A 14732-nucleotide genomic window follows, 5' to 3' on the forward strand; every position below is an offset into this window, starting at 1 on the left:
CAACCCTATACCCAATTTCACCTCCCCCTTCCTCTTTCTTCACCCATACCTGCTCCACTTCTGTCCAATCCTCCCTTCCTACCTGCTCTCTATCCCTATCCCTCACCCTGTACTTGGTGTGCCTGTCTGCGTGTGGGTATTGGTGTGTATAGTAGTATTTGGTGTAGTATTTGTATGAGAGAGAGAGAGAGAGTGTGTGTGTGTGCTGCAGTCACTCGTCTTAGCTGTGTTCCCGTCATTATTGCTGTCCCATTGTTTGTGTATTTGTGTGTGAGAGTGAGCGAGTGTGTTTGTGAGTGCAGCACACAGTGATAGAGGCATTCTTGAGGTTGTTGATGGTACAGGAGAGAAAGGCCCTACAGAGGAGGGGGAGAGGGAAAGGGTGAGGGCAGGTGCAGCGGTTATACAGGCCCAGGACCAGGTTTCTGGACTTAACAGATGAGTAGTGTGTGACTCGGTTTAGATTTAATAAGGAGATCTTTGTACAGTTGTGTGAGGAGCTACTAGAGTATCTGGAGCCAATGGCCTGAAGGGGGCATGCTCTGCCGGTACATGTGTGAGTCACCACTGCCCTGGCCTTTCTGGCTACTGCAACTTTCTGGACTCCACTAGGAGCTACAGCAGGGATCAGTCAGCCAGCTGCCTTCTGTATCATTAACCAGTTTCTGGAGGCTTTTTTTTTTTTAAAGGGACACAGTATGTATCCATTTCCCCATGCATAAAGCTGAGCAGCAGAAAACAATGACAACTTTTTATGACCTTCCTAATTTCCTCTCTGTGCTTGGTGCCACTGATGGGACACATGTGGCCCTCAGGCCACCTGCTCATAGTGAGGCTGAATATTGTAATAGAAAGGCATACCATTTCATCAATGTGCAAATATCTGCTATGCAGCGCTAGAGATTATAGATGTCTGTGCCAACTATTTTGGGTGCTGCCACGATTCTTATTTGCTGGCATGCTCGGGCACCCATGAGCCCTTCCAGAGTGGGGAAATCAGAAGCAGATGGCTAGTGTGTAAGGAGCATCCTAACAGCCCTACACCCTTCTAATAATTGATCACATCTGTTTGTTCAACAGGTGTGTGGCCAGTATGGGGCCAGTGGTCTGGAGAATGGCTCCTATGGAGGCTTGCCACTATACAACGAAAGGTGTGTGTACCATAGCTAACCTCATACCCCTTCTCCTCAATACAATTGACCGTGGCTATCCCCTAAAGACATGGCTCATGCCCCCGATTGTGGCCAGAGGAGATTCACTACAATAGGGCCCAAGGTACTACCAGGGCAGTCATAGAGCGTACATTTAGCCTGCTGAAAAACAGATTCCGTTGTCTCAACCGCTCTGGCAGTAAGCTCTTAAACAGTACCACCAAGGTATGAGCCACTGTCACAGCATGCTGCATGTTTCATAATCTGGCAATTAGAAGGCAGATGCCAGAGCCACAACCCGGGTAACAGGCCAGGCAGGAGCAGAGTGACAGTAAAGAGGAGGAACCCCACCTGGGGGATCTGCCGCCTCACGGGGCAAACCAGAGAGCCCAGAAACTGAGAATCTCCTGCAGACACATTTCCTGTGAAAAAAAGGTGTTAATATATAGGATATATAAACAGGTGACAAGTGGTGATGAGATGGGACCCCAGCCTTCCCCCTCCCCTTCCAGTGCTGTCCAAGTTGTCAAATTGTATTCTCATCCCCCGAAATCATACCACACTCATACCTTTACTCACAGAAAATGTATACCAAGTGTGTTCCTGTTATTATATATTGCCCCTTTTTGTCTCCCTTGCTTCCTTCCAATGTTTCAGTGCTTTTTCCATGATTATGCTTCCTTATCGATACTTTAACTTTGACTCAAACGACTCACCACAATGTAATCCATAACCAAGTTGTAACAAATTGTATTTCCATGATTCATAATGTATTGTAAGCCACACTGAGCCCGCAAAAAGGTGGGAAAATGTGGGATACAAATGCAATAAATAAATAAATAAATTCTTTGTGTGACCCCAGCCTTCCTTTCCTGCCCCCTCCCTCCTCCAGTGCTGTACATGGTTAAAAATTCCAAATGTGATCCCAGCCTGGTTAATGTCTCCCTGTTTAGGGTGAGCAGCATGAGGAACACCACCTGGGGGATCTGCCGCTTCCCCAGGCCTGCCAGAGAGGCCAGCAAGTTAGAGGATCTCCTGCAGACACATGTGTCATGAAAAAGGTGGGTTTACTGGGGCTCTGTTCTTTCCTGGTTTTCTTCTTATCTCTCCCAGTGTACCTTTAGTGTATACTCTAGTGGATCCTCCTCTACTTCTATCCCACTGTCAGTTGGGGTACCTCAGGGATCTGTCCTGGGACCGCTTCTTTTCTCCATCTATACTTCTTCCCTTGGTACTCTGATCTAGGACTAGGACTAGGGGGCATGCGATGAAGCTACAATGTAGTAAATTTAAAACGAATCTGAGAAAATTTTCTTCACTCAACGTTTAATTAAACTCTGGAATTCGTTGCCACAGAATGTGGTAAAAGCGGTTAGCTTAGCGGAGTTTTAAAAAGGTTTGGACGGCTTCCTAAAGGAAAAGTCCATAGACCGTTATTAAATGGACTTGGGGAAAATCCATTATTTCTGGGATAAGCAGTATAAAATGTTTTGTACTTTTTTGGGGATCTTGCCAGGTATTTGTGATCTGGATTGGCCACTGTTGGAAACAGGATGCTGGGCTTGATGGACCTTTGGTCTTTCCCAGTATGGCAATACTTATGTACTTATCTCATCCCATGGTTTTCAGTATCATCTTACACTGATGACTCCCAGATCTACCTCTCCACATCAGAAATTTCAGCCAAAATCCAGGCCAAAGTATCAGCCTGCCTGTCTGACATTGCTGCCTGGATGTCTCAGCACCATCTGAAACTAAACATGACCAAGACTGAGCTTCTCATCTTTCCCCCTAAACCAACCTCTCCTCCTCCCCCATTCTCTATTTCTATGGATAACACTCTCATCCTTCGTGTCTCATCAGCTCGTAACCTTGGGGTCATCTTCGACTCCTCCCTCTCCTTTCTCTGCACATATTAAATAGACTGCTAAAACCTGTCATTTCTTTCTCTATAATATCACCAAAATTCGCCCTTTCCTTTCTGAGCACACTACCAGAACCCTCATACACACTCTTATCACCTCTCGCTTAGACTATTACAACTTGCTTCTCACAGGTCTCCCACTTAGCCATCTCTCTCCTCTTCAATCTGTTCAAAATTCTGCTGCACAACTAATATTCCGCCAGTGTGATAGGAAGTCACTTCACTGGCTTCCTATCCGTTTCCACATACAGTTCAAACTCCTCTTAATGACCTATAAGTGCATTCACTCTGCAGCTCCTCAGTACCTCTCCACTCTCATCTCTCCTTACATTCCTTTCTGGGAACTCCGTTCACTGGGTAAATCTCTCTTATCTGCACCCTTCTACTCCACTGCTAACTACAGACTCCATTCCTTTTATCTTGCTGCACCTTATGCCTGGAATACTTCCTGAGCCGGTACATCAAGCTCCATCTCTGGCTGTCTTCAAATCTAAGCTAAAAGCCCACCTTTTTGATGCTGCTTTTAACTCCTATCCCTTACTCACTTGTTCAGTACCTTTATTTTATCATCCTCATTTTAATATTCCCTTATCTCTTGTTTGTCCTGTTTGTCTGTCCTAATTAAACTGTAAGCTCTGTCGAGCAGGGACTGTCTCTTCATGTTCAAGTGTACGTCTAGTAGCGCTTTAGAAATGAAAAGTAGTAATAGCAGTAGATACACAGGTGACAAATGGTGAGGAAATGTGATCCCAGCCCCCCCCACCCCCAGTGCTGTCCATAGTGTCAGATACCTTGTGTGACCCCAGCTTTCCTTTCCCCCTCCAGTGCTGTACATGGTTGAATATCCCAAATGTGACCCCAGCCTGGATCTACTTGTGTTTCCTCATGCTTTGAAAATATGCCTCTATGTGAGTTTGTAACCTGCCTAGAATTTTATGATAGGCAGTAAGTATAAAATAAATAAATACAGTGAACAAACCAAATTCATCTCATAGATAGTGCAGCACCCAATGAATTGCAAAGCTTCTGTTCATTAAGTAAACTCACACTCACTCTTTTGCTATGGAGATTTTAGTCAGCCTCAGTTTCCTAATTTTGGGGGTCTTTTGGCACACTAATGGATTTAGCTTGCACTAACGATTAGTGTGCGCTAAATGCTAAGATGCCATTATGCCCATTATATTCCTATGGGCGACTTACTTAGCACACACTAATCGTTAGTGTGTGCTAAACCCAGTGGTGTGCTGGAGCAGGCTCTCACAGGCTCGCAAGAGCCGGTTGTTAAGTTTTTAAGAATTTTGGGAGCCGGTTGTTAAAGTAGGGCCCTCCATGGCTACTTTAACAACTGGCTCCCAAAATGTGGACTTGGGCCTCCTGCTGAATTCTCTTTTACTGATGGTGGGGATGCTGAGCCCTGCCAACCAAGTAAATAGACTGCTGCTGCTCCCCACTCCTTGTTTCCAGCTCTGAGCAGCAGGCTGGGACTTCTCGAGCATGTGAGAGAAGTTCCAGCATGCTGCTCAGAGCAAGACGTGGGAGTAGTGGCAGTCCATTTATTGGCTGCCAGCAAAGGTATGCCTAGCGTGCCCGCACGAAGAGAGAGAGGCAAGTGCTCCCCCCCCCCCCTCGCCACCCCTGGCCCTTCCAACTGAAGAGCTGGCTACGTCCTTCTGTGACTGTTCTCTTGTGCTTGACTGCTTAAATATTGTAAATTTAAATGCTTTACTTTTTGTCTATTAGATTGTAAGCTCTTTGAGCAGGGACTGTCTTTCTTCTGTGTTTGTACAGCGCTGCGTACACTTTGTAGCGCTCTAGAAATGTTAAATAGTAGTAGTAGAAAGAGCCTGTTAAAAATTTACCAGCACACGCCTGGCTAAACCCATCAGCACACCTTAGTAAAAGAGCCCATTTATCCGTTGCCCAGATGACAGTATTACTTTTATTTGTATAACACTTCAGAAGCTCCCATCGCTTCACAGACACACAATAGACAGTTATTACTCAATGCTTACCCAGACGGATTAAACACAAACAAAATATATGAGGGGAAGTGGGCTTTTGAGTTTGAGAGACTATTGGGCTCATTTTCGAAAGAGAAGGACGCCCATCTTTCGACATAAATCGGAAGATGGCCGTCCTTCTCACAGGGTCGTCCAAATCGGTATAATCAAAAGCCAATTTTGGGCGTCCCCAACTGTTTTCCGTCACAGGGACGGCCAAAGTTCAAGGGGGCGTATCGGAGGCATAGCGAAGGCGGGACATGGGCATGTCTAACACTAGGATGTCCTCGACCCATAATTGAAAGAAACAAGGACGTCCCTGACGAACACTTGGACGACTTTACCTGGTAATGTTTTTCTTATGACAAAGGCACAAAAAGGTGCCCGAAATGACCAGATGACCACCCAACAGAATTGGGGATAACCTTCCCTTACTCCCCCAGTGGTCACTAACCCCCTCCCACCCTCAAAAAACATCTGTAAAAATACTGATTGCCAGCTTCAGAAGCCATACTCAGGTCCATGACAGCAGTATGCAGGTCCCTGGAGCAGTTTTAGTAGGTGCAGTGCACTTCAGGACGGAACCAGCCCCCCCCCCCCCCTTACCTGTTACGTTTGTGATGGAAACAGCGAGCCCTCCAAAGCCCACCACAAACACAAAACCACTGTACCCACATGTAGGTGCCCCCCTTCAACCGTAAGAGCTATGGAAGTGGTGTACAGTTGTGGGTAGTGGGTTTTGGGGAGCTCAGCACACAAGGTAAGGGAGCTATGTACCTGGGAGCAATTTATGAAGTCTACTGCAGTGCCACCTAGGGTGCCCGGTTGGTGTCCTGGCATGTCAGGGGGACCAGTGCACTACGAATGCTGGCTCCTCCCATGACCAAATGGCTTGCATTTGGTCATTTCTAAGATGGACGTCCTTGGTTTCGATTATCACCGAAAATCAGAAACAACCAAGTCTAGGGACGACCATCTCTAAGGATGACCAAATTTCAGGATTATCGAAACGAAAGATGGACGTCCATCTTGTTTCGAAAATATGGGTTTCCCCGCCCCTGGATGGGGACGTTTTGCGAAGAAGGTCCCCATCAAAACTTGGACGTCCCTTTCAAAAATGCTCCTCTATATAAGGCAGTAACCCATAGGTGGGTTAAGGCTGGTATTTGCAAGAATATAACCGGTAAAGGAACACATCCTGAGAACTCAGAAATGGGCACTTGTACACAGGGCTGTAGAGAGTCAACAGTCAAAATCATAGAGTCAGAAGCAATTTTGGGTGGAGATGAAGTTGGTAAAAATGTAATGACTCTGACCCAAGCTTCAAAAAAAAAAAATGTGTTCAAGTTCTTTGTTCACACTTCAAAGAAATATATGGTCTATTTGTCCTAATTTTGTGCATAAAGAAATATCCCATGCTTCTGCAATTAATAAAATTTCTTAGATTTAGTATACATACATAGTAGGAGTCGAAGTTGGAGTTACTTAGTGTACCGACTCCACAGCCCTACTTGCACGGTACAAGTAAATTGGGGGGGGGGGGGGGGGGGGGGGAGATGGTTAGAGCACTGGAAAAAAAATAAATGTAAGGAAATGCCCAAAAGATAACTTTTATATTTTACCATTGCTTAATAACTATACAGCAGTAAAGAACATAAAAAAAATACTGCATGCACAAGAAAGCCCCTGCTCTGTGAAACTCACAATTCAGACGTGACAGGAATCTCTCGATTTAACAACATCGCAAGACATCTGCAGAAGACACAAATAATAGGGCCATAATAGCAGCCTCACTTCTTACTGCCTCTAACAGAGGTAAGAGTCTTGAAACTTTTTTCTCTGTTAGGTTATCTTTGTTTCATGGTCTTTGACAAGAGGTGAAACTACACTATATCTAACCCCAGCAGCGGTCAAGGGGAATGGTAGCATTTAATTGTAAAATTAAAAAGAATTTAATTGTAAAATTAAAAAGAAGAAATTAAGTTAGAAAAAACTGAATAAAGAAGCTATCAGGGTAAAAAGTTTACACGAAGCATGGTCGATATTTAAAAATACCATTTTAGAAGACCAGATAAAACATTTTATATTAAAATAGGTTAAAATATCAGAAATTGCCAGCATGGTTTTAACAATGAAGTGAAAGAGGCAGTGAAGGCTTAAAAGCCATCTTTCAGAAAATGGAAAGTAAATTCCAATAAAGAAAATAGAGACAAGCATACACACTGGCAAGCTAGATCTAAAATAATAAGGTAGGAGTTTGTTGTAAAGAGAATAACTAATAAAAACTTTTTCAAATATATTCAAATGAAGTCTAGGACAGAGACACAGCTGGATTGCCCAGTGACCAAGGGGGTCAAAAGACTGTTCACAGAAGGACAAGATAAGAATTCATTTAATGTTTCTACTATAAGAGTAGCCATGCTGAGTCAGACCGAGGATCCATTAAGCCAGCTTTCTGTCTCTGATAGTAACCAGTCCAAGATACAAGTTATTTAAAACTGTATTTCACACACACACACACAGTGATGTATTCAGTGGCGGTCCTGGGGGGGGGGAGGGGGGGGGCGGTGGGTGTGGTCCGCCCCGAGTGCATGCCGCTGGAGGGGTGCCACGCGCCTGTCCTTCCTTCGTTCCATGCTCCCTCTGCCCCGGAACAGGAAGTAACCTGTTCCGGGGCAGAGGGAGCATGGAACGAAGGAAGGACAGGCGCACGCGGCATCCCCCAGCGGCGTGCACCCGGGGGGGTCTTTCGCGGGGGTGTCCTTTCGCCGGGGGGGGTCACGCTGCATCCGGGGGGCGCTGCACCCAGGGGGTGGGGCGCATTTGCGATCTGCCCCGGGTGTCAGCCCCCCTAGGAGCGCCACTGGATGTATTCACTAAATATTTGGCTGGAAATGTAACTACTGCTACTATTTGGGATTTTGCCAGGTACTTGTGACCTAGATTGGCCACTGCTGGAAGCAGGATAACTGGGCTAGATGGACCATCAGTCTGCCCCAGTATGGCTATTCTTAATGCTAGTTTTTTGCATTTCATATTGCAATATCTGTACTAAAGTACATTTATTTTCCAGTGAACTTAAATCAATGGGCACATCAAAAATGAATAGCCAACATTCTTGTATTTTACAGGTTAGTCTAACAGATTCCAAATTCTTAGCACTGGTATGTTCATTTTTTGAACCAACACAACAGAGGTCCAACAATTTATGTCACAGCAACTCAAATGAATAATTTGAGAGATTACTTAGTATTTTGGAGTGTTCCTACTAAAAATACTCATCTGCCTGGATTCCTGTGAGCTTGGGCATTCAAGCTATGGTATGTGTAAATATTAGCACATTTTTTGGAGGGAGAAGAAAAAATCCTTTAGCATTCCCTACAATGGAAAGCATTAGGCAGATTATATGGTCACTGTTAACATTGGCACCTGGAAGCCAGGTATAGAGTCCATGATATACAGCTAGAAAAGGAATGGCCAGCCTTTGAAAATGGGAGGGAGGATCTATTGAAAATAAGGGGGGAAAATCCCCAGGTGGCTACAGATGAAACTCATAACACCAGAATGCCAGCATAGGTTTCAAATGCGTCAAAAGAGAAAAAGAAATGAAACTGCTGGGCCAAAAAAGAGAGGGTATACACATTTCAGCAGTTTATTTTCAGCTTTAGGTAAATTCCAATGGCACTGAAGAAAAGCAAACGGGGAAAGCATGCAGAGCATTGCTCATGGAATTCTTTCAAACCCCTCTGTATGCATGTGTATCAGTCTTGCGTGTGTGCCTATATACATGTGTGTGTGTGTGCCTGTCTTGTGTGTACATGTGCTTGTCTGTATATGCTGGCTTTGTAGTCTGCGACCAGAGAGAGAAAAGTTTGAAAGGAATAATGCCCTGATATGTTTCACTATATTGATGATTCTATGCTGCTGAAATTGAAATTGCTTCTACCACAGTAATGCAGAAGGCATTTTTTTTTGGGGGGGGGGGGGGGGGGGGGGGGGGGAACTATTTCTCTCTAATAACTAGCCTGATCGGGCCTATTTTCAAGCTCTAGTTGTCCTTTCAGATCTCCACCCCCCCCCCCCTTTTTTTGTTTGCAAAATTTGGTCTTATTTCTGTTAAATTTTCAGAGATTTATTTTTCCCCAGACATTTTTGACCTCTTATATATTACAGTATATACTAACTCAACAGATTAAGGGGGTAGGTCTTAAGGTGACTTCCACAGTACATGAATAATGCAGGTTGTGATCAATCTTGCAAGCTGCATTATTCATACTATGCAAGAGCATATCTTAAAGGGACTATTGCAGGTAAACAGAGGAGCTTCTCCTCCCCCCCCCCCCCCCCCCCCCCCCCCGAGATACTTGTGAACCTTCCAGCAACCAAGCCCTGCCACACCTGGGACTATCGAAAAACATCCTGGTGGTCTAGCGGCAGCCTGGCCCCTAGCTGTAGTACCGTGAGACTACGCTGGGGACACAGCCAATATTTTGAACCCAGTGTTGGTACAGGTAGGGGCAACTAGTGATCACATCTGTCCAACCTCCACTAGACCACCAGGTATGTGTTCCATTAAGCCAGAGGAAGCTGATTTGTTAGCAGCCTGGTGCTCTCAGGCAAGGGGGGTAAAAAAAAAAAAAAAAAAAAGACAGCTTCGAACTGGCATTATTTTTCCAGGAACACGGCTTGTGATGTTCACCGCAAGTTGCATTATTTGTTTTACATATATTTTCATGTTTTACATTTCATTATTATGTATCTCACAGAAACAATTTATTTATCTGTTACATTTGTATCCCACATTTATAAATAAAGAACTACATTTTTCTCAATCCTGAAGGCCCAGTGTTTGCTTGGTTTGTTCAAAGGATTCTTGACCACAAGATCATAACAAGTAACAACGAACGCGGACAGATCACCCCCATGGATACCTAAATGTGGTGTCCCCCAGGGATCCCCTCTCTCACCAACATTGTTTAACCTAATGATGATACCTCTAGCCAAACTACTAGCCAATCAAAACCTCAACCCCTACATTTATGTAGATGACATCACAATCTACATCCCATTCAAACAAGATCTAATTGAAATCACCAACGCACCTGGGCAGATGCATTCCAACTAAAATTTAACGCAGAAAAAACACAATGTCTTGTACTCACCTCACAACATAACACAAAAAACTTCAACGCCATAATCACACCACACTGTTCTCTTCCGGTCTCATAAAACTTGAAAATTCTCGGAGTCACTATTGACCAAAACCTCACTCTTGATACCCATGTGAAAAACACGACGAAAAAGGTGTTCTACACCTTGTGGAAACTTAAAAGAGTAAAACCTTTCTTCCCGAGATACATCTTCCGTACCCTGGTATAGTCAATGGTAATAAGCCATCTGGACTACTGCAATGCACTATACGCCGGGTGCAAAGAACAGACAATCAAAAAACTTCAAACTACCCAGAATACAGCCGCCAGACTCATATTTGGAAAAGCCAAATATGAAAGCGCAAAACCACTAAGAGAGAAACTTCACTGGCTTCCACTGAAGGAACGCATTGCGTTCAAGATCTGCACAATAGTACACAAAATTATTCATGCAGACGCCCCAATCTACATGCTAAACCTCGTAGACCTACCTCCCAGAAACGCCACTAGATCATCCCGTAAATTCCTCAACCTGCACTACCCCAAGCAACAAAGGACTTAAATACAAGATGATGCATGCCACTACCTTCTCTTACAAGAGCACGCAGATACGGAATGCATTACCTACAGACCTGAAAGCAATCAAAGAAACATCTATCTTTCGAAAATCTCTGAAAACATTCTTCTTCAACAAGGCCTACAATGAGAACTTATAACCTCACTAAGTCCACTCAACTATGAGCACACACCTCCTATAATTACCCTAACAACTCTCTTCTCTCACCCCTTCCTAAATGCTACACACTACTAATTGTATCCGATATCTTGTTATGACAATGTTATCAAATCTATGTCAGCCATATTGAGCCTGCAAATAGGTGGGGGAATGTGGGATACAAATGCAATAAATAAATAATAAAATAAATATTTGTAGGCTCAATGTGGCTTACATTGTAACGGAGAGGCATTTGCAGACTCTGGTGAGAACAAATACAAAGTGATGTTGTGGTAAGATGAAGTTCATGGGGCATAGCCACATTAGGGAAACGTACATCGGAGGAGTTGCGTTTTGTCCATTGCGTACTTTAGTTATGTTGTGTTGCAGGGATCAGGCATTTAAGTTGGATCGGTGTGGTATGCCTTTTTGAACAGGTTAGTTTTTAGTGATTTCCGGAAGTTTGGGTGGTTGTAAGTCGATTTCAAGGCTTTTGGCAATGTGTTCCATAGTTGTGTGTTTTTGTAGGAGAAGCAGGATGCGTAAGTTGATTTATATTTAAGTCCTTTGCAGCTTGGGTAGTGCAGATTTAGATATGATCGCGTTGATCCTGATGTGTTTCTAGTAGGTAAGTCGATCAAGTCTGTCGTGTATCCCAGGGCTTCACTGTACATGATCTTGTGGACCAGGGTACAGATTTTGAAGGCAATGCATTCTTTGATTGGGAGCCAGTACAGTTTTTTGCGGAGGGGTTTTGCGCTTTCAAATCACGTTTTTCCGAATATAAGCCTAGCCACCGTGTTTTGAGCGGTCTGGAGTTTAAGGTTTGTTCTTTGCATCCTGCATAAATTCCATTGCAGTAGTCTACGTGGCTTAGCACCATTGATTGTATCAGGTTGCGGAATGTTTCCCTCGGGAAGAATTGTTTCAGGCGTTGAGTTTCCACATTGAGTGGAACATTTTCTTTGTTGTGGATGCCGCTTGGCTCTCTAGTGTTAAAGTTGCATTATGGTAGTATAATGCACACTACTGTTTAACAAGTTAAGAGGCAGATAACCAATATGAACCAAATTGCCATAACACATCTTAATGACTACCCCAAACCTTTTCTGTAATACATTTAATGAATAAGCTACGCAGACATTTTAAGCCATTTTTAATAGACACTGTTTTCCACTTACAATAAATTTTCTAAGGCATTAAGATTTTTGTTTTTTTAATAAAACAGCACTAGCGCTTTTATCTGGTGCTAATCGCCGAGATGACCATAGAAATATAGTGGGCGTCTCAGCATTCAGCACCAGCTGATTTGTAGCACAAGCTTAAAATGCTAGCGCTGCTTTTTAAAAGACCCCCTAAATGATTTAAATTTAGAAAAACTAACAGGATTATTTAGAGAATGAGGGACTGTCATTATGGTTTTGCCTTCTATATGTGTGGGGCTTCTCAGAACGTAGATTTGCAAGTTTAGACACTTGTAGCTCTATTTACTTAAAATTATTTCTCCATTAATAATTGGTCCTTCATTATAATCCATTATAATGTCAGGAAGTATTTTTTCACGGAGAGGGTGGTGGATGCTTGGAATGCCCTCCCGCGGGAGGTGGTGGAGATGAAAACGGTTACGAAATTCAAACATGCGTGGGATAAACATAAAGGAATCCTGTGCAGAAGGAAGGGATCCTCAGGAGCTTAGCCTAGAATGGGTGGCAGAGCTGGTGGTTGGGAGGCGGGACTAGTGCTGAACAGACATATACGGTCTATGCCGGGGCTGGTGGTTGGGCGGCAGGGATAGTGCTGGGCAGACTTATACGGTCGGTGCCAGAGCCGGTGGTGGGAGGCAGGTATAGTGCTGAGCAGACTTACACGGTCTGTGCCAGAGCTGGTGGTGGGAGGCGGGACTGGTAGTTGGGAGGCGGGGATAGTGCTGGGCAGACTTAAACGGTCTGTGCCAGAGCTGGTGGGAGGCGGGACTGGTAGTTGGGAGGCGAGGATAGTGCTGGGCAGACATATACAGTCTGTGCCAGAGCTGGTGGTGGGAGGCGGGGTTGGTGGTTGGGAGGCGGGGATAGGGCTGGCCAGACTTATACGGTCTGTGCCCTGAAGAGGACAGTACAAATAAAAAAGTAGCACATAGGAATTTATCTTCTTGGGCAGACTGGATGGACCTTGCAGGTCTTTTCCTGCCGTCATCTACTATGTTCAATTGTATTACCAGCTACTCACCAGAGTCAAAAATAATAGAAACAGAGAAAATGATGGCAGATAAAGGGAACGGGACTTGATATACTGCCTTTCTGTGGTTTTTGGAACTACATTCAAAGCGGTTTACATAGTATACACAGGTACTTATTTGTACCTGTATATACTATGGAGGCAATGGAGGGTTAAGTGACTTGCCCAGAGTCACAAGAAAATGCAGTGGGAATTGAACTCAGTTCCCCAGGATCAAAGTGCACTGCACTAACCACTAGGCTACTCCTCCACATATAGCCCATCTGATCTGTCCATCCATATCATCTGCTATCTCTTCCTCCCCTATGAGACCCCATATGCCTGTCCCATGCTTTCTTGAATTCAGATACAGTCCTCTTCACCACCACTTCCATCAAGAGGTCATTCCACAAATCCACCACCCATTCTGCAAAGAGATATTTCCTTGGATTGCTTTTGAGTTGATCCCTCTTCAACTTCATCTTATGCCTTCTTATTTCAGAGCTTCCTTTCAGTTCAGAGAGACCTGACTCCTGTTCATTTATGCTGTGTCATATCTCCTCTCACGTCTTTCTTCCAAGGTATACATATTGAGGTCTATAACTACTACTACTACTTAACATTTCTAGAGCGCTACTAGGGTTACGCAGCGCTGTACAATTTAACAAAGAGAGACAGTCCCTTCTCAAAGAGCTTACAATCTAATAGACAAGTGAACGGTCGGTCCGATAGGGGCAGTCAAATCCGCGGTGATGTCTGGTGTGGAGAGATAAAGCTGGGTGTCGTCAGCATAGAGATGATATTGGAAACCATGAGATGAGATCAGCAAGCCCAGGGAAGAGGTGTAGATTGAGAAAAGAAGGGGTCTGAGGACAGATTCCTGAGGGACTCCAACAGAGAGCGAGATGGGGGTAGAGGAAGATCCATGGGAATGTACTCTGAAGGTATGGTGGGAGAGATAAGAGGAGAACCAGGAGAGGACAGAGCCTTGGAATCCAAATGAGGATAGTGTGGTAAGGAGTAAATTGTGATTGACAGTGTCAAAAGCGGCGGATAGGTCAAGGAGGATGAGGATGGAGTAGTGACCTTTGGATTTGGCAAGGAACAGGTCATTACAGACTTTAGTGAGTGCCGTTTCTGTCGAGTGTAGAGGGCGAAAACCGGATTGAAGCGGATCGAGGATGGCATGAGAGGAGAGAAAATCAAGGCAGCGGCTGTGAACAGGGCATTCAAGTATCTTGGAGAGGAAGGGTAGGAGGGAGATGGGGCGGTAGTTAGGACAGGTAGGGTCTAGTGATGGTCTATAAGTCTGTCTCTATATGCTTTATGATAAAGACCACTAATCATTTTAGTAACTGCCCTCTGAACTGACTCGATCCTGGTTATATCTTTTTGAAGTTGCAGTCTCCAGAATTGTACACATTACTCTAAATGGGGCCTCACCAGAGACATATACAGAGGCACTATCACCTCCTTTGTCCTGCTGGCCATTCCACCTCCTATAGACCCAAGCATCCTTCTGATTTTGGCTTCGCCCTTGCTACCTGTTTGGCACCATAAGATCATCACAAATGAACA

The 14732-nt window shown here is 44.4% G+C and overlaps 1 protein-coding gene across 1 annotated transcript in view; it reads right to left on the bottom strand.

The window, feature by feature from the left end:
• The window catches only part of MAP3K4 (mitogen-activated protein kinase kinase kinase 4), a 540168-nt gene that overhangs the window by 458283 nt on the left and 67153 nt on the right, over positions 1–14732 (bottom strand). The window contains 1 exon segment of the mRNA XM_030198101.1: positions 6780–6827. Coding sequence (XP_030053961.1) covers positions 6780–6817 — 38 coding nt within the window. The 5' untranslated portion in view covers positions 6818–6827.

This window comes from Microcaecilia unicolor, chromosome 3, assembly GCF_901765095.1.
Source record: "Microcaecilia unicolor chromosome 3, aMicUni1.1, whole genome shotgun sequence".
NCBI classification, from domain to species: domain Eukaryota; kingdom Metazoa; phylum Chordata; class Amphibia; order Gymnophiona; family Siphonopidae; genus Microcaecilia; species Microcaecilia unicolor.